General features: G+C 41.7%; 1 protein-coding gene across 3 annotated transcripts in view; it reads right to left on the minus strand.

Moving 5' to 3' along the window:
- SNAP25 (synaptosome associated protein 25) overlaps positions 1 to 24,027 on the minus strand; it is a 65,927-nt gene that overhangs the window by 12,810 nt on the left and 29,090 nt on the right. For 2 of the 3 annotated variants that reach the window (XM_054822347.1, XM_054822345.1), the window contains exons 2-4: positions 17,517 to 17,651; positions 16,823 to 16,864; positions 7,909 to 7,957 (exon numbers count right to left, since the gene is read on the minus strand). In XM_054822347.1, the coding sequence (XP_054678322.1) occupies positions 7,909 to 7,957; positions 16,823 to 16,864; positions 17,517 to 17,588 (163 nt within the window). In that variant the 5' untranslated portion in view covers positions 17,589 to 17,651. Of the gene's footprint in view, positions 1 to 7,908; positions 7,958 to 16,822; positions 16,865 to 17,516; positions 17,652 to 21,690; positions 21,809 to 24,027 lie in introns of all 3 variants that reach the window. The other variant, XM_054822346.1, reaches the window with a different exon arrangement.

A 24,027-nucleotide genomic window follows, 5' to 3' on the forward strand; every position in this document is an offset into this window, starting at 1 on the left:
GAACTGAGTGGGACAGCAGGTAGTAATAGTACCAAAGATGGAGCGAGCTGTTAAGAGCTGTGTCCATGTACTCCTTTTTCCAGAGGCTGAGGAAACCGAGACCTGCTACTTTGATTGGCATTGGATATTAATTTCTAATCGGAGTATGGCCTCAGGGCTAATTTTCTTTCTGGTATGGATGCTGCAAATCAGGAGTAACCCCAGTGAACACAGAGCAATTGCAACCACTCCAGGAGCCTGATGCTCACTGAAAGAGGACCACTGGTTGCGACATTTGTTGTCTCTGTCCCCAGGGGATTTTATGAAAACCAGCATTGGGTAAAGACTCATGTTTTCAGTGGGGTCACTTCTGCTTTGCTCTGGGGCAAGTTAAGAAGCACCAAGCCCAGTAACCAGCCATATATAGACACTGCCTTTCCGCTAGAATCAAACAGAATTTGGCTTATTTCCACCTAAGGCTGACGATGATGTAGGTGCTTCTTGGTAGCTCAGAATAATTTAATGTGTTAATTTCTTCACTATTAAAGCTGGGAAAAATGGCCTAGAGGAACAGAATGCCACAATGTCAAATTGTAGGAGCAGATCCTGTGCTGATGTAAAGAGGTATGGATCCAGTGGGATCGGGGGCCTTATGTGGAGTCTGGGGTAGTGACAGCATTTTACATGGCTGGAAAGCTTCACCATTTGTTTCATGAAGCATAAACCCAAATAAGTATTGCACAGGATGAGAAAGTTACTGGGAGTGGCATTTCAATCCATTAAAATTGCAAATGTACCTGAAGAGGCAAAGTAAAGCAATTCCAATAAAACACAAATACGTCCCTATTCCCTGTATTGAATAGAAAAAATATAAACACAGAATTAAACCTGAGAGGAAAAGAACTAAGAGAGCCCTGGTTATAGGAGGAATTTAATGTCATCACTGATGTTAACTGAGTCCTATCCAGAAGGAAAAAAAAGAAGGCATTTTAGAAAAAAAAAAAATCATGTGCATATTGACGTCAGTACGAAACTCCTCTTGACTTCTTTGGGAACATGAATAGGCCCAATTTCTTAGGGTTTCTAATAACAATTGAGGTTTAGATTTTCAAAGCTTTCTGGGGATTTGGATAATTAAAATTTATTTAATTAATTTTAATGGGAAACGGGCATCTCATCCCTAGAGGGCCTTGAAAATCCTGGCCTAAATTATTCAAGCTGAAATAATTCAAATATTGAACTTGTGCTCTTTGTTTAATTCTTGCATGAGGCTGGGCTTTAAGAAGGAGAGGTGCCATGTCCGTGTTGCAAGCTGCATCTGCTTTTCAGCTGCCAGTTCTCATTCTCCTAAGTTGGATGAGCCTGTCTCCTGATGCCTCAGGAGCTATTGATCCCAAATCCTAGGATACATTTAGAGGATCAGAGTTACCTGGCTCTGTCCTCTCAAATGGCATATATAATGTGAGCAAAGGATTAGGAAACTAATAAGGAAACCTGAGAGATACTCTGCACAAGTTCTGCCAAATAAACTGCTGAGCCAAGAACCCAAAATACAAGGTTGGATTGTTTTAATGCACATTGTAATTTTACATTTTGGTTAGGAGGCTTTAGCAGAAGCTTTGGTTCATGTTTGTAGCCGCGGATTGTTAATCTCATCAGAAATGAGAGCATGTGATAGAAGGTGATACTCCTCTAAGTGCTTCTGCTCCTCTCTAACTCAAGAGTTCTGCCTGCTCCTGCATAGTTGGGCAACACTTGCTCTTGCTCTGGGAAGCAGCTGTGGGAGTGTGAGCTGGCTTTTATGCTGGTTCATGCAGCATGATGAGAATTGCTAAATTTCTGTTGCAGATTCCCACCTCCTGCTTGTGAGTGCTGTATTTGCAGACCCAGCTGGTTTGCAAGGCTCTCAGTTAAAAGAAGGCTATTTCCACATGTGTATTTTGGCACTGAAGGGGTACAAGAGGTACTGGCCTTTCTTCCACTGATTTTGCTGCTAGTATTTCTCTAACCTTGACTAGCCAGTAGAAAATGCCAGGTAAGACTGCAGGACTCAGTCCTAGATCTGATACCACTGGTGGCTTTCAGTCTAAGCATGTGTCCTTGCTGAGATGCACATTCTCTGAAGCCAGGTATGTAGTAGGGGCTTTTGAACTTTCTTTCCCTGTTTCCTATTCTGCCTGAATAGATGAGTGCTAATTGAAGAGTATATTTGACATGACTCAAAGACTTTCATTTAAATTATAGCTCTCTCCAGGATCCTGACTTAATTTATCCTGCTTCAGGATTTGTGTGTGATGCCTATGCTATTTCTGAATAGAAAAGGGACCCACAACTAATTTATCTTCCATTAAAGGAAACCTCATCAGTGTAAAAAGCTGATGTCATATTTGTAGTCCAGAAGTCTAGACAGCTGGCTGCTGGTCCTAAAACCATTTGCTAGTTGTTAATGCCGTGGGCTGCGTTGTTAACTGGTTTAAATTGGCTTAGTTATGCTGGCTTCATGGAGCAACACCGATTTATACCTGTCAAAGATCTGGTTCCACAGGCAAGGAAATAGATTCAGGAGTCTAACCACAATTATTGAGGCATAAATGTTATAGAGGAATTAACTTAATGGGGTCACTCTGGATTTGTTTTAGTATAACTGGTATTAAAATCTGGCCCGGAATGAATTGCTGCCAGTAAGAAATAAGATGGCTACCAAAAGGTTAATTTAATATCTCTTTTCATAGATCTTCCCTATTCCAACTTTGCGTATTGTATTCAAGGTTTTAGGGAAGACAGTCTGCTGGCATATACTGCCATGAACCTATACAAATTCACACCTACAAAAGATGATGTCCTTTATCTCCCATTTGGAGAAGCACTTCAAGGTCAGAGTTTAAACATCTTTTGATAGCTTGTTGCAGTATTCTTTGAATATATACTACATCTGTGTTAATGTTTGTATATCATATAAGATATGTAAGAGAATTGGCGTTGTCTGGAAGCAGAATACACATCAGAGATATGCTTCATTGAGATTTCCTTTTTTTTTTTTCCCCCTCAGGAAGTTTTGATAATTTCTAGCCCTTTTTGCATATTGATGTCCTTGTATGTCTGAAAATGCCTCTTTGATTCAAACACAGTGGCCATGTATCTTCTTCCAGATCTTACAGCAAACTAATGGCGTATCTTAGGATACAAGCAAGGATATTTTTTAACCTGTATCCTTATACTTATGAATTACTTCTGTATTAAAACTATAGGCAACTGGGGGACCATAAGCTAGTCCCGTTAGTTTTATGGTAGTGTTGTGGCCCTTTGCCAGCAGGTCTTTGCCAGGATCTTCCGTAACAGCTTGGCAAATCCCTACTTTGTGACTGATCTGGGGAAGTGGCTGGGAGAGGGAAGCTGTAGCAAGGGCATCCCTCGGCTGCACACCTGTGGTCTCTTGAGCAAACATAGCTGCAAAAGCACCTTAACACAGCATTGGATGCAGGACCAGGACAGGGCAAGTGTGGTATTGCTGTACCTTTGCATCCCCATCTGCAATTTATAATAAATGTTCCTTGACTAGTGTCCAGGATCTGGGGCCTGGGCTTGAATGTCAGTTAAATGCATTTGGAGAAAGGAACTTGCTCCTTTGCCTGGAGTATTGTGCAATGAAGTAATTTCCACCAAGGACAATTTTAATTAAAAAAAAAAAAAAGGAAAAAAAATTTACGTCTAAGAACACATTGTAATCATAATTGCATACAAGAGAGCTGAATTTGAAAGAGAGTCAGCAGATTAGCTATTTCCAATGATACTCGGTGATCCCATTTTCCATAAAGCAGAATCATATCAGAGCAAAGTACATTTCTAGGACAGCCTTTTCAGAAATCCCCCGTCTTGACCTAGCTCTGCTCTGAAAGACATTGCTGAGCACATGTACGAATGGAAGAAAGCTGGCAGGGAGTGCTTGTGAGCCCACGTGTAGCTGTGCTAAAAATTAACAGCAGACAAGGCACAACCTGCTTTTATGGGGAGTTTGTCTTTTGTTCTGCACTGCACTTTCAACATAATTAATGCCATTTTCCCTGTAGAATCTGGAATAGTTGATAGTTACCATTTTTTTTCTGCTAATTAGCAAAACATTTCTGGCTGTGATCAGCTCAGCTCATAGATGTTGTTGGAGTGCCTCTAGCAACTCTGCTTTTGCCATCTCACTGCCTATCAATTTCCATGTTGAATAGGAGATAAGCTGAGGAAGGTGCCATAATTTTGCCCTCTGATGGAAAGGAATGGTAATGATCTTTGTATTTACTACAGTTGTTTCTCAGTGTCATAGAAACAGGTCAGCCACAACTCATACAAAACTGTAAAATTTGCACCTCATGCAGAAACTGTAGAGGTCAGCTTGCATGGCCACCATCACTCGGTGCCAACCCTTTTGCTTGTAGGGTTGCCCAGTTATTCCAAATTTTTATCTCCATACTTCAACTTGATCTGAAGTACAGATCTGCTGGGTAGATCAAGCTGCTCTCCACGTTCTCTGGCATTGCTGGTTGTGCATTTGCTGTTGGTGTGGTGCAGGGAGAAAATTTGAATTGCATTGACATTTTCTTTGTGGCTTATCAAAGCTGTGGATATTCATCTGTCTTGTCTTGGATGAAAAATGGCTGTGCTGCTACTGTTGTTATTGGAAAAGCTTCTCCCCTGCACCCTGTTTTGAATACAAGAACAAAATTCTTTTGTAATAAACTGCATGAGGACATCATCACAGAAAAGAAGTCCTTGAAGGTCCAAGTCTCTCTGCCTGTTGACACTCCCAGGTGATGGCATTTTCCTTTGAAGGAAGAGAGCTACCACTCTGGGACCCCTCCTGCATCAGTGATTCAGGTTTATCTTCATATCCCCACTTTCTACTACCAGTTTCATTTCTACAGTCTGCTTTTAACCAACATGCATCCAAATGTTAACATTTTTCTAAGCTAGCATGTTTCAAAGACATATTTAATGAAGCAGAGCAATTGCCACTGTTCAATAATCCTTTGCAGCATGACATTTTTAGCATAAAATGAAAATATTTTAGTTTAAAGCATTATGTACATACCTGTATTTAAATAATTAATTAAGCGAGCTTGACTCGAGGCCAGGTCTAAAAAAATGTAAGCATTATGGATGCACATAGGATCTGGCAAAGACTTCCTCACTGATGGAAGAAATCTCAGCAAGGAGAATCTAACCTCTTAGCTCCTTCCCATGGGCTCCCCAGGGAAAGAACTGTGTTGAACTGGTTTGGGTGACAATGCCTGGCTCAAAAAATAACAGCTCTTGGTATTGCAGAGGGACTACTCCAAAAGCCCACTCAGATTCTCAGTGACTTCAAAGGGCACTGGAGGAAGTCTCTAGTTTTTATGGCTGTCCCATTCTCTGTAAAACAGGAGTAATGAAAGCTCTTGTGAAGCTCCGCATCTCTGTAGGATCATAACAGGCTCTGTGGTCTGCCGCACAGCCAGCTGCGCTAAACATTCAGGCAACAGGAGCTAGCCAGACTGGCTTTATTGTATAAATACCTAGTATTGTAAAATTACATTATTTCCTTTTATGATCCCAAAGACTTCTGCTTAATGATGTCAGAAAATGAGTTTTGCTTTGTGTTATTTAGATTGAGATCAGCTCAAAGAAGTTTTCCTTGTAAGGTCTGTTTAACTTCAAAGCAAGCAATTTTGTAAGGAAACCTAGAAAGAGAGCTTCAAGCAACTGCAAAGATTAGATATTCTGCTTGCCACCCACTGGAAAGATCAATGTCATGTTTTTTGTCTATTTAACACCTAATAGTCTTAAGTGACTTGTGCAGTCAGCTGAAAAGAGATCACATGGCAGTGTTAGCAAATTATTTCCTTAATCTGATAATCTGTTGAGACATCCGTGAGTTGCACACATTGCGCTAATTACAGAGGGTTCAAAGTCATCATTAGTGTATTTTGCCCAGTAATAGAATAAGTTCTTTGTCATTAAAATAATAATAATTAAAAAAATCAGGAATTCTTACAGCTGCATATGGCTAAAATGGACAAAACTTAATTAAGCATTTAACATAGTACAGTGGTTACAATATTCCCAGGGTTTGTAGCATTGTGAGGCTGTTTTCCTTGAGAAACCCATACTGTATAGTCACAAGCTTAATTTACTGAACCACTTACGGCATGACCATAACCAATTTAAAGAGGCTTTTAAATAGTCTGATTCTTTCCTCTAATTATTGACTAACTGCATCTCTGGCCATACAATATACATTTCAGGTTTCACTGTCAATGAGAGTTTAATACTGAATTCTCTGGACTCCGAAGAGGTCAGTGGGTCCAGTGTCAGCTCCTTGGCTCACACAGACCGTCCTTCCTAGAGAGTCAGTGGGACAACTTGTGCATACAGGGGTTTAGCAATAGTAGAAGTCCAAAGTAAAAAACAAAATTCAGGGTTAAAAACAAAATAAAAAAAACCCAAACAGCTAGAACTCTGTGGAAAAATACCAGTTAAAGAACAGAAACATACTTTCCCAAGACTAAACACAAGGGAAGTTATAGGCATCACTACAGTTTCTGCTGATCTGCCTGTGAATTACATTGCAAGACACACCTGGGTATTTATGGACTTTCTTTGACAGTAGTTGTGATTTATTTTAACTGTATAATTCACTTCTGAAACAAAACACATTATTTACACAGGTGCCATATCTGTTTCAACAAAAGTAATTTCTGGTTTTCTGTATTCAGTGATAGTTCTTTTACTGCTGTTATTCAGGAAAAAAAAATTGAAGACAACAAAATTTTCTCTGTAATATTTTTCTTGACAAGACAAATTGATATGACAAAATTTGATCAGGTTAAATTCTTTTCCCTAAAAGGAGAGGTGGGGGGGAAGCAATGAGACATACATATAAAAGCAAATAGAAGAAAATACTTTCTGTTTAGGTCCTGTTATTACTTTTCGTTCATTTTAGTGGCAGAGAGGCAGGGACATTACAGATGAAAAGGGTCTGTTCAGGTTCTGCAGTGCATTTCCCAACGCTGTACTGTTGCCTTTAATCGTTGTCTGGGCTTGATGAGTAATACAGCATTACCTCTGTAGAAACCATTTCCTAAGACAGTTTTGTATCATGCCACATAGTAAATAATAACAAGGGCTTTTGGGGGGCTCATTTGATATAGAGGAGCAGGAGTTTATATTCTGTTGATTTAACTTCTCTTTGGAGACACCATTTTGCTAGTGCTGTGGGTCTGCAGCAAATGACGACTTATTAGTTTTGTTGGGGGGGAAACTACCTACTTCTTTGTAATATTATGAAGGGCAAAAATGTAATTTCCTGGAATGTATTGAGTATATCTAGCTCTGTCTTTGTCACTGTCATCCACAGACGGAGACTTGTCTAAGCTTGAAAGCTCCTATATGGTCAATTCTAACGAGCTGATCATGTCATAGCTTTTAATGTTAAATTCCTGTTATCCTCACTGACATTTCTATACAAAAGCAACTGAATTTTACACAAACTAAACCTGTTTTACCTTCTCTTGGGATGCATTTATTGCTTGCCTTCCACTTGGGGCTAAAACAAATGAGAAAATTACATAGCACCTGCATAAATAATACTCGATTTTACACTTATGAAGGGAAATCTTCTCATCATGTAGCTGGATCTTGACCCAAAGCTTGCTGAAAAAAATGATGATTTGGATGAGTTCAGCCTGCAAGCTTTCTGACATTAATGGGAAGCAGATCAAAAGAAGTACAGATTCTTATGCAGTTATTTTACGTTCCTCTGTCAGACAACAAAGCTAAAGGCAAAGAGGCTTTGGGGTTCTTATGCACAACCACACATATTTTACATCCCTCATTTTTAGGATTGCACACAGTACAGTACTTTGAGAATGGTTATACTTCCTTACTGAAGCAATCTGAACTTACCTCCTTGCTCATCCAACATAACCAAAGTCCTGATACCAGCATCTTTACTCTACATCCCAATAGTGGTAGCAAGGTAAGGAGAGAGAAGGGGAGAAGAAAGAGAGAGAGAGAAAGAGAGATCAGTGAGGGAACACTCAGCCCTAGATACGAGACATAGGAAGACAAAAGAAAAACAGTGAAAGGAATGACAAGGTCATAAGGGGCTGGTGGCACAGTCCAAAGACCTTATGTGCCTGGACACTCTATAAGGAACCGGGTACTCTTGATCATACCATCAGTCCTTCAGGATTCACTGGGATACTGAACTACTGCAGAAAACACAAAGTCCTGGACTTCAAGATTAAAATAATCACTTTACACAAGAGTAATTTCTAAAGAAGAGAGGGTTCATCTCCAAGTTCTCCCCAGCAGAAGGGAAGAAGGGGATGTTGACGTTGCAGGTGTACGTTCATCCCACATGAGAAATTCCCAAGGAAAATAGATACGACACAAAAATATTTGGTAAGGAGGCATAGTGGTTTGTACATAGTCCTTGCAACACAGAAGTCAGAAAGCTTACCTACTTAGGAAATCCGTTTTAAAGCAGGCTGATATTTAAGAGGATTAAGTCATATTTTTTGGCTTGGAGATCTAATAGATAAGGGTTTGAGCCAAGTTTTAATTCAGCAAACAGACATCTTTAGTATCAATGGACTTTGGATTGAGCTTGAAGGTAAGATTTTTAAAACACCTATGTGCTGATCCTACCCCTGCTCCCATGGAGGTTAGTGGGAGTCTTATCATCGCATTTGCTGGGCACGGGGTTTGAGCAAAGCCGAGCAATTGAGAGCTCCCACCTGCCTAAACCAGCACCAAGGCACCTTTCACAAAAACAGTTTTTGCGTGCATTATCATCACTCTGGGATGTGATCAGGTGTCTCGGGTTTCTGGGTGCTGTGATACTAAGCTATATCACGGATCAGATTAGCTCCTTTTTAATTATGAAGGGGAAACCACCTCCGTTCTGCTTGAAGCAGTGATAAAGTCTGTGAATAATTAATGATCTGAATGATCCCCTGACTGTTGCATTTCAATAACAGATGAAGTAAGTCCTCTGCGGCCTGACAGCTTGCCAAGGGAGTTACCCGGACATGTGCGGCAGCAGTTTAGCTGCTTCTGTGAACGTAAAGCCATCCATACCCCTGTGAAGCACGTAAAGTGGTGGTGTCAATTTTGCAGAGGCCAGGGGAGATGCCCACAGTTGCACAGCAATGCGAGGAACAGAAAGCTGGAGTCCTGACGTTTTGCTTTTTCAGGCCGTCCTCCCCCTTTTTGTGGGAAATTAAGGACTTGATATTACCCCTCCTCCCAATCCTCCCAACTGCCCTGCTCACTGCCATCACTCATCTCTTTGTCTGGGAGCAGTGAGGTCTCTCTGGCCATCAGCTGCCTGGTCCATGCTGGAAGGGCGCTCCCAGGCAGGCCGGCAGTGCCCTGCCTGCATTGGCTCAGCCACAAGCCTAGCTCTCTGCTGCACTCGGGGGCTGCCTGGCTGGTGCAGCTGGTGCTTCTCTGCTTTGTTTCAGGAGGATCCTGCTCGGTTCAAGAGGGATGCAAGATGACTCTTGTGCTCTCATCTGCCTCTCTCTGCACTCCCATTCTCATCTTTCATGTCTACGTCACTGTAGAAACTGGGAAAAACATCAGATGTGTGCAGCCTGGTTCACTCCCTCTTTTTTTAAAATCCCTGCATGAGTTGTCAGGTGGAGAGAAAAAGCCTCCTGCTTCCCCCCAAGGTCTGCTGCGCCCCACTGCCCTTGGGTCAGCTATCTACTACGTACCTGCTGCTCTCTCTCCCTTCAAGCTCTTACTGCATTTACTTGAATCCTAGCCAGCTTTTATTTTTGCAGTCCTTAGAAACTTAGTGTCCAAGGGTCATCTTAGATTTGCCTATTTAGAGTAAGGAAACTGCCTTTAATGATCTTATGTTTTCTGTGGGACAGGTGTTAGATTTTCGCTAAACACTGGATGTACAATAGCTTTTTATTGTGTTCTTTTTGTGCTCTTGGTACCCAGGGATGTCTTACCCCCAAAAATCTGTATATATTTTAAAAAACATACCTCATGCAAACACAAGGAGGCTGCTTGGGTGCTCAGTCATCTTGCATTTGAGTAAATATTGTGCAGTCTGCCATGGGACCCCTCTAAATTTTGGACTTGGAAAACCCACAGTTGGTGGTGTGATAGTTGTTGGCTTTCAGTGAGTCAAACATAGTCAGGCTGAGAAATGTTTACTGCTCCTTAACCCTCTGACCTTATTTTCCTTCTGTTTTTAACATCTGAGCAAACTGCCTTTACGCAGCTAAGATGTCCAGTGACCTGAATGAGACCTATACTGAGAGACAAACTGAGCAATTAGACCTTGGGGTTTGTATTTCATATTTAATCCTTGCACAGAGCAAAAGAGGTGCAATTTTCTTTTACTTACCGTATCATCAGTGTCATTTAATTTTATCAGGCAATACTGTATCTCTTAAAGGCAGCCTGCCGCAGCATTAATACTAATGTGAAAGTATTAAGAGGTGTGCATTGAATATACTTGTTTGCATCTGAGGTCTAATCCAAAGCATATTGAAGCTAATAAAAAGATGCTCACTGACAAAGATGAGAGGTGATTCAGACATCAAATGACAATCTCCTCCTGTTCCAAGTTTCTATTAAGCATTAATTTTCAGCTTTTTCACAAAAAATTAACTGTGTAAAACCAATTTTAAAAATCGTATTTGTGCATTTAAAACAGATCCAGACTTTCCTAAAAGTTCAGTATTTTCTTTGTGACTGATCTTTTAGATAGCTCAAAACCAAAGATGTCCGTAAGACGGAACTGTTCTAAATATGTGTTCATCATCCAGATGTCTGAGCAGGAAAGAAACACTCAGTAACTGACCCTCAGTGACAACAGACTGAGGCATCTCTGGAAACTACAAACCTCTTCATTTAAAGGAATATAGAGGAAAAAATGTGCCACACAAGCGTATCTGGGGCCCAAACACAGACAAAATTGGTGTTTTCTGCATTAAAACTATCACAGAAAGTTGCCTTGGTCTCAGTGGGAGCAGGTGTCAGCAGACACACTTGAACTGGTTGCTTAGAGTGTGTAACAGGAGGTGACGAAAGCTGTGTTTGCGAAGTGCCAGCCCAGAAGAATATGTTTTACAACAACCGATCATAAAACCTTGATAACAGGCTCTCAGAAGAGCCACGGTCACGGCAACCATGCTTTGATTTGTCTGGACCTGAGGGCTCAGGAAGGGTTTTCACCCACACCCAGTGCTCACCAACATCAGCGAGGTCCTATGTGGGAAGCCATGAATGGGTAAAAACAGTGAGGTCTATCTTGTTATGAAAATGTGTGCTACACTTCCTCCAGAATTAGAGCCTTTCTTTCTTAAGACCCTCCAGTCCTTGCACGGGCAATCCTCTGTTTAGTTTGTGGCAAAATAAGGATTCTCAAAAAATGGGATGCTTTGGGTAGTTCAGACTAGAGAGAAGAAAAATGTGTCTTCCATAGGACCCTACAGGGTTCATGGAGCACACGTCATTTTAATCCAGCTCTTAAATTTGTAACAGCCTTCTCTCTCCAGAGTTACTTCTGACTCTCCTTGTCTTCTTGTTGCATTTGAGAGGAGAATTTAGACTGCTGGATTTTACCATGGTACAGCAAACGTCTCACGCTCTTGTCCTTTAGAAGAAAATGGCACAGCATGAATTGCTTTTGTCGAGGTATTAAACTGACAGCTCTGGAGTTCCTCTGTTTATCCATAAAGCAGGTATACCGCAGATGGTAAAACATAGAATCTTTCCCACACAGCCCTCAAACATACTCAGCCCTGACTCTAGGAATGAGCAGGTCGACTGGCATGTCCTCCTAAAGTCTGATTTCCATGGAGACTACTGAGGGTTGCCAACCATTTTTCTGCAAAGATCTGCCCAATTTTGCACACAAGGTGACCCCTCAGAGCAGGAGGCCATCACTTTCAACTTAAAAATTAATCACATGAGGTGGAACAGCACTATGAGTATAGACCCCATAAAGTTTATGAAAGTCGATGTCCTTTAACCTTTCAGTAGCACTAAGCTCTAGTATTTAGATAAAAGAAAACCAACAAGGAGTACTAACTTGGGTTCAACATGATTTCTGTGAAGCAGCAGGTTCCACTGGACCACAGGCTAAGCTACTGATCAGAAAGCCAGAATATATGATTTTAAAGCTCTGGACTTAATTCAGCTCTTAGATACGTCATCCTAAGCCTGTCAGTGCTTCAGTGATGCCAGTTTAATGGCATAACTGGGACCCCTGTTGGAAGCTTTAATATACATTCTCCTCAATCTTCTGTAACAGCTCTTTAGACCTTTTTTTATGAGGGTCTCACTCAGAGCAAGTTAGCAACAAAACATTCACTGAAATTTGCCTGCCACTTTGGAGGGGAAATGCATTGCTGTGCATTTTTTATTATTGCTGTTATGATGTCATTTAATTTCCCAAGGTGGGAATAAAACTAGGAAGAGAACTAGGATGTCTTCTCAAGGGGTCCATCTGTCCCTCCAGGAACACTGTGTGTTGTGTCCTATCCATGCCTGCTACAAAAGGCAGCTAGTCCAACTTTGGTTTAGCCTGAGGGACGATATTCATAACAGTGTAAGGGAATGATGTATCACATAGAGAATCCAAATTCTAGAAATCACTTCCTCTGCATTTCAGGAGATACCCTGAAAAACAGATATATGTGCTCAGTTATGTGAACAACACAAACTTCCACTTCAATGAAGAGGTTTTCTTTAATCAATATGGATTATAGAGTTCTTTTGAATAAATTAATACAGACAATTATATACCAGGACAGGCTGACATTGCTAGCTGTTCCCACAGACACTAAAGAGAAGTGTCAACACCCTAAAGACAAAAATTGTGGTCAAAGAAACATTTTTTAGTCATCCGTAGTAATGCGTTTCCTCAGCTCCTGTTCCAAGTTCACTGTCACCCTGATAACACTGTAATGTCTCTCCGTGCCTGATTAAAAAGCCGTGTTATTTCTCAGCCTGTTAATTCACCCTGTGATTCAGATCCTCAGCTGATACGAATCTGTGATTTCCCACTCGAATCCTGTGCGCCTGGTTTTCATCTAGTGCGATGACCCTGAGTCCAGTGCTACCTCGCTGGTTTACATAGACAAAGGGGTCTAATCCTGCGTAGGAAAAACCGAGACCAGAATTATGAATTACCTTCCCCCATGCTAGATATGTATTTCTGTGGAATTACACAGATTAAAACACTTTCCTGAGAAGAACTATTCCAAAAGCTAATGATGTCAAAGCGATTTTTCAAATTAGCTTTGACATTCTTTGGACCAAACTCTAAATTAATACAATATTTTTTTTCTTTTATTCTTCAAACTAGGGAACATTTGACTATGATAATAATGTCACAGGAAACTCACTTCCCAATCACAAATGAAATTAGTAAAATGGTATATGGTGTGTTCAGTGTCCTGTGTAGAGCATCATCATAACGTTATCAAACATTTATAGCTTACCATTGCAGCATTAATATGCTAGTAAACTTGACTCTAACCCCCTAGCATATGAGAGGAAAAGATAGTCCTGTCTGGATTTAAATGTACAAACCAGACCTTTTGTCTGTACATGTTATCGGCTCAAGCTGAAGGAGGGTCGATTTAAATCAGATGTTAGAAAGAAATTCTTTACTGTGAGGGTGGTGAGGCACTGGAACAGGTTGCCCAGAGAGGTTGTGGATGCCCCATCCCTGGAATTGTTTAAGACCAGGTTGGATGAGGCTTTGGGCAACGTGGTCTAGTGGAGGGTGTCCCTGCCCGCAGCAGGGGGGTTGGAACTAGATGATCTTTAAGGTCCCTTCCAACCCAAACCATTCTGTGATTCTATGATTCTATGTTGCTAAGTGCTTTCTTGCTGGGCTTTCTACAGTACTGATCTTGTTGATATTTTTTCCCTTGCTGCATCATAGCTAGAAAACATCTTTTTTTCCCACCCTACAACAATTGATTTTCTTTAAAGGCCGTGGTGGTTCCACTGGAAGATGGTGGTAGACTCAGGGCTTTTCCCCTTGCGTGTGTTGTTCTGCGTTTTCTAAAGTTGGCTCAGAGGTAAAAAGCTTGAACAAGAAAATAAGGTCAGCTGCAAACTGCGTATTTAGTCTCACTTCTTCTGCATCAGTTCATTTTTATTTTATATTTTGTCCCAAACATTGCACAGCATCACCCTAAAATGCAAGTATTTCTAGCACTGAGTGGCTGAGTAGCTCAAATGAGCGTTGGTCAGCGTAGATGTAACTGTGTTGCACAGGTATGCTGGGCACCACAGAGCAAACTGATTTTTGTAATCTGCCATCCCAGTACGTAGCTGCCTTGGGCAAAGCAGTGGCTGCTTTGCAACAGCCACTCACCACTTCTTCTTGCTTCTCCTGTTGTACTAGGACTGAAACAATCAGCTTCTTGCAAAGCTGGGTTTAAAAATAGGAAGCAGTAACAGATTTGTTTTTCCTTGCCGACGTTCCATTGGAACAACACCAGGACTTAATCTCCAAACTCAGCCTAGTCTTCTTGGGCAAGGAGGGCACGGTCCTTTGGGGACATCAGCTTTGTCCCCCAGGCTATGACCTACATTTCAGCATTACGGATGCCTTGTACTACTATAGGGCTTTCCTGGGTGGATGGCACTCCTCTGTCTCTAGAGTGGGGCCAAGTTTATTCTGTGTTTTCCTGGTATCTAACAAAGCGGAGCCAACCATGACAGGAATCCATACATATGTATGCAGTAATAATGCTTAAACATGGAGGCATCCTTTTCCTGAGTAAGGTGTAACAGATTTACTGTATCAAGAGAATAGAGTAAAAAGCATTCTTTCACTGAGAAAGAATATTTTCTATCTCTACCCACTAGACAGGTTCTGCTAAGCAAGGGAGTCTAATTGGTTTTTTTGGGTCTATTAAATCAGAGCAGTGCGAGTTCAATTTCAAAGACACTCAACATTTGTCTTTTCAGTATAATATCTCTTACTCCCTAAATGCTGCATTCTTTTAGAAGTACCTAGGAAATGGCATCGGAGTAATCAACCAACCGTTTAGGCCACAGAAGAATTTTAAAGGTCTTTTGTAGTCACATTAGTGAAAATAATATTCAGCTCATTGTAGAAGAATTCCCTTGACTACTCAGTGCTAGTTTTAGAAACCTCTCTATTTGGACAAGAAGATATTGTAGCATCTGAATAAAAGCCAGGTCCGGAGAGATGCCGAGCTCTTCCAAGAAGCACTAGAGTCCTACATAAATTCATTGGTAAATTCAGCAGCCCCAGTTCTCCTCCCACTTTGCCATTTGCCATGATTTAATACTAAAATTCCAGTGGCATTCACAATATGCTGGTTCAATATGTTAGGAAGACTCAAGCAGCGCATAGGTCACACAAATACGGCTCAGGAGAGACAGGGCTGATATTTACTGATGGCTCGGCCCTGAGCAAATCACTTCCCTTTCCTGCGCCTCTCTCTCTTCCCACTCATCATCTGCCTTGTCTATTTAGATCCCAGGCATTTTGGGGCAGCAGGCTCTCCTGCCTTCATTTGTGGAGGTACCCTTGTGAGACACTCTTCCATGTCGTTGAATTGATTTCAGCAGGAGCTGCATCCAGGATAGAATTGACATAAAGTGATGAAGAAATGTCATGTCCAGGGAATTGAGCAGCGAAAAGGGACAGATTGCTCGTGAGACAAGAGCATGTTTCTGCTGCAAGGGGCCCAGATCTGAAGTGTTTGTGGAAGAGAAGCGATGCTGACTATGTTCAATGACCCATCTGTCTGTCTATCTGTACACGGAAATTTAATTTTGTCTCCACTGGACTCCATTGATCTCCACAGTCGTGATTGATTTCAAGGCCATGAAGCCTATGGCTGAGCTTGTGCTTGTTCCTGAATGCGGGACCTGATATAATTTTCTTCCCGTTGTCTCTGCCGGAGACTCTGGTTGTCAGGAGTACTGGGACTGTCAGTGCTGATGACCCTGATTAAAAATGTCACCAGCTCCAGAGCCAAGGCTCACATGGCGTCTGAAAATAATACGTCCTGTCAGGCGGGAGTAAAGTTTTCCGCCACCTGATGGCTGAACACTCGAAACTGAACTGAGTTTGGGAATTTCTGACTTTTAAACCCCTTTGTTACAAAAGGGTGAAATGAAGCCTGACTGAATTGTTTTTTGCCTTCTGAGAGTGACCCCCTCCAGGCAGGACTGAGCCTGGGTTCCCTTCCTCAGCACCGTGGAAAAACAGAGAACTTCCTTCTCCAGAGCTGTCAGTCTAGGAGATCTCAGGAGCCTTGAAATCCTAATAGATGTTTCAGAGATACATAAAGAAGTGGCACTTACATGCTGTGGTGACTGCTGCTCTATAAATAGCTGCAAGTGTTTATGGAGAGGGAGGTATTTAGAGATGAGAGGGCAAACAGACCGAAGGCCTTTCTCATCTTCCCCACTTGCAGTGTTATGGCAAGGACATCAGAGCAGTGTCGGCACGAGGCTCCAGGAGCTCTGCAGCAAACTCAGCCACTTGTCCCTGACTCCAGGTCACCTTCAGAGGCTGTTTCCTTGGTTTATCTCGAGTAGCCTGTCTGAATGGGTACTCAGGTAGGAGCAAAACAGTGCCTCAGCAGCTGGTCTGCAGCGTGACACTTGGCAACTAGGGCACAGTGTCTTGAATAACCCTGGTAAGGGGTAAGGATAAGGAGGGACAGAGCAGCACATAAAGCCATGGCCATGCCCGAGCAATGTGAGTTAATAAAAAACACTTCTAGTGTCAGACTCCATCACTTCTGCTCACAACAGAAGTGCAAATAAAATGCCAAGTCCTTACCTCTTCAACAAGCTGCAGCATCCGACGGGTGCTCTCAAGGGACTGAAAAAAAACGAAACAACACTTAGATTTGTCAAGATACAGTTTCCAAGACCAATGTGCAGGCTCACACTTACAGTATGTTTTTTCCTACGCTCTTTGCCTTCCCTCAAAATCAGGCCATCAGCAGGGTATTGGTGATCTCTTCATCTTAGCTCTGCGTTATGACTCGCTAATGCAGCAGCTCCCACCGCATCTCAGGGCAGCTGCAGTCTCTAAGGCTTGCACTCCCCTTGCCTGTGCGGTGTGACAGTAGTGCTTGGTACAGCTGGCGTTCCACTTTAAAAATAAAGTCTGTGGTTTTCAGCTAAGACTTTTCAGAGACCTAATTGGTGACTTTTAACATTTAATAGGTTTGGCAAATGGAAGGAATCCTCAGAAAATATTAGATTGCTGCTTTTTGCTCTGAGGCCAGTCAAATTGATGCAGACTCTAATACCTAAACCAAACTCATGATCAATAAATACCTTAATCTAGACTAAACATGACATTGAATTTTACCCAAGCTCATTTCTTTTCCAATTCTACTTTCAGTGTAAAGCTGACAGAAAACAGAATCAGCCCTAGAAATCCTTTGCCGGATCAGCTCCTATTTCTGGATGTGTCTCTCATGCCAACCCCAACCCCAAGTTTCCAGTTTAGCTATCGGTCTCACTTCATCAGCAAGCTGGTCAGCACGCCGCTGCATTTCTTCCAACTCATTGCGCATATCTGCGTCTTCTGCCATTTTAGCTGTGGGTGTGTTTGTGGAAGCTGCAGATCAAGGATTTGTGCTCAGCTGCTTGTGAGCCTGGAAGACAGCGAAAAGGGAAAGAAACAGTGTGGTTAGGCTCCCTGACTCACTGAATTGTGCTTAAATATCATTCCCACAAAAGTGCTTTTATTACATGAGTGCCTTCACCCAAACTCTTTTGTTCTGGATAGCAATTCCTATATAGTAGAGAGCACACAGGATTTTTCAAAGTGGTGCTTTATTCTTGTATTATTAATCACTTTTGAAGAACAAGGATGTATCCTTGTCATGTTCTTTGAGGAAAATCCTTCCTTTTTTCTTAACCTTTGAAATGCTATCCATATCAAAGCTGGAGAGTCAGGAGGTGTTATTTGCTACCAGAAACAAGCTTGAGACCCATTCATTTTTCTCTAAAATTAGAAGTCTTTAACATGAAGGAGGTCAAGGTCAAGCCTATGCCCCTCATGTCCTTTATTTCAGCTGCATCGCTTGGAAGGCCAGACACTCAGCTAATATATCTGCAATGAAATTAAAGACAATGAAACTTTGCAGATTGTTATCGGCTAATGACTTGTCCACCATGCTCTAGTTCAGACTCTGAAATAATATTTACAGGTAGATGGCGTGAAGTTGTCTATCTGGGAGAATCCTTCATTCCAGGGGAAGTGACTAAAGGACCTAACTGGTATTTTCAACTTCTCCCCAAAGTGGGTCAGATTCTGAACTTGGTTATCCCTCTCGATACCGAACAACGCCACTGAGCTCCTCCTAACCAGAGACCAGGATGCAGCCCATTAATCCTCATTTGGGTAGGGTTTCTTTTTTGTTATAAATTCGAGCTAGCTCTGATTACTGAGCATGACTTGATTAAGAAAGGCGGGTCCTCCTACCATCTGTCAAGTCTTTATAACAACAACACTGGCTTATTTCTTCGCTTGATTCAAGCATGGCACATTGCAAATTACTGCTCACTGAATGTTAGATTTGTTCACTGCAGAAAAACCTAATCCCAGGTGCAGAGGAGGTGGGGAAGTTGTGGGGGACTGCAAATAAACAGCCATAAAGCACATGCCATCATGCTCAACTACAGAAAGAGGACAAAAGCAGCCTCTTTCAGCAAAGCTGCTCTAAGAAGGCAAAATCCCAGGGGCTATTTTCTGTCCTGTCTTTGCGATACGTGCTGCCTTTATGAAACAAGATAAGTCAGGGCAGAGCTTGGCTCTAAAATTTTAACAGTAGTAACTCTGTTTAAACGGAAGTTATTATCTGTTGGAGATGAATCTGTTCCTCGCTTTGACAGCGCTCACTGTCAGAACAAGAGGAGTATGGGCTGAACAGGTACAGCTGAGTGGCAGGGAGATTTCCTGGATCACACCCTGTTTGCTTAGAAATGTATAAGGAAAGCAGACAGCTCCTTGCATTTCCTCTGCAGCTTCAACAGTGGATTTGCTGTTTTTCTTATCTAAGAGGGAATATGTGACCTTCATGCTTTCGCATTAGCTGTGCCCTCGCTCGTGGTTGCTTTTCCTCTTTGAAGCTGCAGCAGGAAGAAATCTATCTCGAAGAGTCAGCCCTGCAGCTACTGGCACGGCATCTTACTTTCATCACTGAGCACATCACCACATCTTTGTCAGAGGGAGACTGACATTTTGTGATGGGTCGCACAATGTTTAGGAGCCCAAATATGTGCTGGAGAAGAAGCCCACCCGCTTCTGCCAGCTGCATGGTCACAGCGGTGTGAAGGACCAAGTTTAAGCAACTCATCTGCAGCCTGGGCTGATGCAAACACAGAGCTTAATTTCACAGCTAATATTCACACTGGTATCAGTCACTTCAAGGATGCTCGCAAACAGCAGTAAATAAGCTTTACAAAAATGGCACACTCTGAGGATTAGGAGGAAAAGATGAACCAGGGATTGGTCTTCTCTTGAAGGGCATTTGAAAGTGTGGGGACACTCTCAAGGCCACCCCAACCTTCCCACCCTGCTGTTGCTCTTGCGTTGCCTTTTGTGGCACGTCATGCAGCTCCAGGAAGACACTGCTCCTAATCAGCAAATGCAGCAGGCTCAGCTGGGAGAAAAAAAAGTTATTTCAGTAAAGAACCGCTCTCTGGACTCCTGTCCCACTTGGCATAGGCTGGCACTAGCACTGGTCACTGCTTCACAAATTGTGGGGGTTTTTTCCCAGATCAAGGCGGAACTCAGTATTTAAATATTTCTGGCCCAGGTTCTGCAACGGAATATCAGGATTAAGTCTGTGGATCTAGTTATAGAATAGTTAGTTAAAATATTCTCCTCTGCCTGGATCCCTCACTACACATGCTGGCAGAATAATAGCACTGACCTTTAGCAAAAATCAGGACAATTTAGACATGACTTTGGGACTGATATAATTGGTATATACATCTAGTTGTGAGGGGCAGGAAACCAGTCTGGCTTTGTGTCTATCTGGTAGCATTTTACTAGCTGTAAAGTGGGAGGTGATGCATCAGTGAGAGGATGGGATGCTAACAGGGGATTTGATTCAGTCTCTGAGCATATCCAGTGTGAGCTCAATGACTGCAGACATGGAAGCAAGTGAAGGTGAGATGAATGCTTCTAATGACAATAACAAATAATAACAGTCTGTTTGTCCACCACTGCAGATAATAAAAATTGCACAGAAAATTCAGTCCTCCAGTAGATTCCACGCTGACTTTTGATCTTTTACTGATTAATTTTTAATCACGAGCCAGTGGTGGTGTTGGGTGGTGGAAAAAAGAAACAAAGTGGAGAAACTTTGTGATTTTTCTTTAGTTATCCTTCTTGCTTAGTTAGAACCATCGGTTGGCATCTTAGTGACAGACACATCCTATTTTGCATCAAACTAAAAAAAAATGTCAGAGGTTGTAACCAGAGAGATGTTTTGTAGCAAGTGATCGTACTTGACAGGTTTATTGAGATTGTTTGGTATTTGTAAAGCACTTAGAATGGATTGAGAAATAGCAAAAAGCATTCTTCCAGACAAGTCATTTTACATCAAGTTTTAGTCATAAACAAAAGTGCCCCGCAGCAGTGCTGATTCAACTTTATTTAATAGAAAACCGTGCACAAGAATCAATAAAGGTTACAGATTTGCACACAGTATGATAAACTACATGTATTTTACAGATGGCTGGGAATGGATTTAAATTTTTTGCAGATTTTGCAGGTTAAAATGTGGAATATGACTGATTGGAGATAGGATTTGCCTTGAAAAGCCCCATTTAGGCTGAAATTCCATCCGAGTGTCATGAATTTCCAACAACAAAACCTGTTATTGATAAAATTCTGTAATGACCATATTTATGTTTTAAAGGGAATTATTTCTCTACAGTACAAATTAACAGTTTTCCCTCTGCGGTGTTTCTTAGGAACACCTCTATCTAGTCCTCTTGATGTATTAAAACATTGAAACGGAACGATTACAGGAATGGCCAAGAAAAGGTAAACCATAATGGCTTTGCTCTCACTGATTACTGGATAGACTTTCAAAAGTACAAGGTATTAGTCTGTCTTGGGCCCACTGAAACTGGCTCTTGTTTTAGTAAAACAGGAACAGGCCGAAGATACTATTCAGGACTTTGGGTTGTAAATTCCTTGTGGAATTTATATTTTTGACAATAGCTGATATTTTGCATTCTGTTCTCATTCAGGCTGATTTGAACCAAGTATAAAAATCCTAAAATTGCTTTAGGAACCTCTAATATAACTGGAAATAAACTCTCCAAAATGTGCTCTGTACTTTATTTTGCCTACAGTCACTGCAGAGATGACAGATCAGAAAACCAAACTTGAGATGTAATACATTAAGCTCTTTAGATCTAAAACTTTGATTAAAAAAAGAAGTTGCTACAGGAGTTACAGCCACTTGCACACACTCAGTCAATTTGTGTTTATACTTGCAATAATTGTATATACAAATGCAAGCTCAAAATTTCACGAGGACCTTGGTTTTTCCACTTCAGAAAGGGGAAAGGAAATCCTCTGGGTTCACACACAAACTTCCACAGCATTCTCTTAAAACGAGACAAAAGTCCGAACGTCACTACAAAAAACTATGTACGTCACGTACCAACCTGCACTCTGTGTCTTCTAGACAATGCAAGTAACTTCAGGGACTTGGGTGACTTACATCAAATTCCCTGTGAGCCAGTCTTATATGTTATGCCAGTGCTCGTACAGAAGCAGAAGAGACTAAGGGTTAAAGAAAAATACAAAGAGAGAATGGCTAATGGAAACGCATTGCCTATTATACTTTGAATTCTGCATCTGCTATTTTAGTAATGCTCAGATCCATAAAGAATCTCATAGCGAGAGCATTAGATATCCTTATGGAGTTATACTGAAGTCTAAGAGACACCTACGTACATCCCCAGAGGAAGAGAGATACGAGTGACCTTTGAAAGCAAATATTTGCTTCACAGCGATATAAACACTTCAATGCAATAAATACAGGAAAATGAAAATGCTGCAATTTACTGTGGTGAAGGCAACACTGCAATAAAATGTTCTTTTTTAAGCACTCTCCCTGTTATTAAAGGACACATCTATTCTTCCCGTGGATATTTGTAGCCAGAGGATGACTGCATTGGCGTATTCTACTAAAAAAGTCAGAGTTGGTCAATACTACACTTTATGCTTCTTTCTTGTAGGATTGAGAGACCGTTACCGCAGTGGTGTGGCATTAGTAGAGCCACAGAAAACCCAAAGAGAGACTTTGGTTCAAGCATCTCAGGATGGATGCTGAGCCATTTAAAGCTGGATGTTGGGTTGCAGCTATTCTCCTTTCATTTTTAATCCGGTCGTTGGTAGAAGGAGAAACAAACGCTGTCAAAGGGGGAGATGAAGTTCAGCTTCTGATGAAGGGGGTCGTCCTTGCTCCCCAGTGTTGCCTTGCAGCCGTTCAGGCATGCTCAGCAACAATGGGGCCAGGTAGTTCTGGGGTTGTACAGGATCCTTCTGTCAAGGTGCACCTCCTTTTCATTGCTGCACCTCCCAACAGCTATCACTGCCCAGTGGGGAGCTATCTGGAGGTCAGCTGCCCAGCACGTTGGCCATGTCTTTCACCACCTTCACCAGCCTTTTTGTGGCTGGGTTATAAGAAATACACTGGCATTAACCCCAAAGCTCCATCTAGACCAGAAACTGCCTACTAACACCAGTAGGGAATGAAATGACATCAAAAGTGAGAACCTGCTGCAAGAGGATGCTTAGGTACCAATACCTCTGTGTGTGGCTGACACCAGAAAGTTCCCCCTGAAATTGTGTCGAGGATGTAGTGTTCGAAGGCAGATCCCAACAGAAAGCCAAGAAAGGCATGTGTGTGCTGCCCACAGTCGGTGTGACAAACAACAGCTGGTGAGAAATTATTTAAGGGATTTGGGAGCATAGTTTTTATAGATTGTGGGCTCTCAGCAATGGTACTCACAAGCTCTAACTCTTCTGGGTTTCGACTTCTGTCATCTCCATTTCACCCAGAGCTCACCACAATTAATACTGTCTGCAGCAGAAACATTTCCTGCTTTTGCTCTTATTGTATTTTAATTGATCTGAAAGCACTTGGAGAACAAATCAGCTAATTTTGTAATGAAAAATCCTATTTAAAGATTTTATGCTATTGCATAAAATGTAACAATGAAAAATTACTCAGATTTGTTATTTAGATTTAAATTTTAAATAGCTCTGAAATAAAATCTTGAGGAAAGTCTTTTTATATCAATTCTGCAGCACAGCCTTTTGCCTGGATGTAATTTATTCGCCAGATTTTCAGCAAAGTTCTCATTTCCAAAGAAACACCTTGGTTATGTTCGTGCTAATGATTAAGCCAAAAAGCTGCCTCTGCGTTTCCGTAGGCTACGTTAGCGTTAACCTGTGACACGGACACCTCATCTCTCTTCTGCTGCTGTCCCACAGCTTGCAAGCCTTTGGGCCCAGCTCCATAGCCCAGGCTGATGGAGTATAGTGATAACCAATTTCACTCTGGTTTTTGCTTGATATTCAGTAAAAAATAATGCCTACCGGTGAGGGCTTGTCAGGGAGCGACTTTGGAAAAGACAGGCACTGAGATCTTGCAAATCTGAATTCAGGAGAAGCAAGTGATTCCTAGTTTGTCACTGTCTTCCCACATCACCTTAGACAACTTATTTTACTCTCAGGGCTTGCTTGCATTGCCTGAAGATAGGTCTCTAGAGGTATATGAGGTGCTGTAGGTATTTGGTTTGCTGCTGCTGGCTGTATCCGTCAGTGTCATGCAGATGTCTTGGATACTCTCTGATGGGACTGCTTGTCCTTGTTTAACAACTGAATCTGTCTCCCACCTACACAATACAGATAAAATTCTTTTCTTTCCTGTCTTGTCTTTTTTTTTTTCCTACTTGAATTGCAGGTGTTTCAGGGCATGGACTGGCACTCGG

The sequence above is a fragment of the Grus americana genome, chromosome 3 (genome assembly GCF_028858705.1).
Source record: "Grus americana isolate bGruAme1 chromosome 3, bGruAme1.mat, whole genome shotgun sequence".
NCBI classification, from domain to species: domain Eukaryota; kingdom Metazoa; phylum Chordata; class Aves; order Gruiformes; family Gruidae; genus Grus; species Grus americana.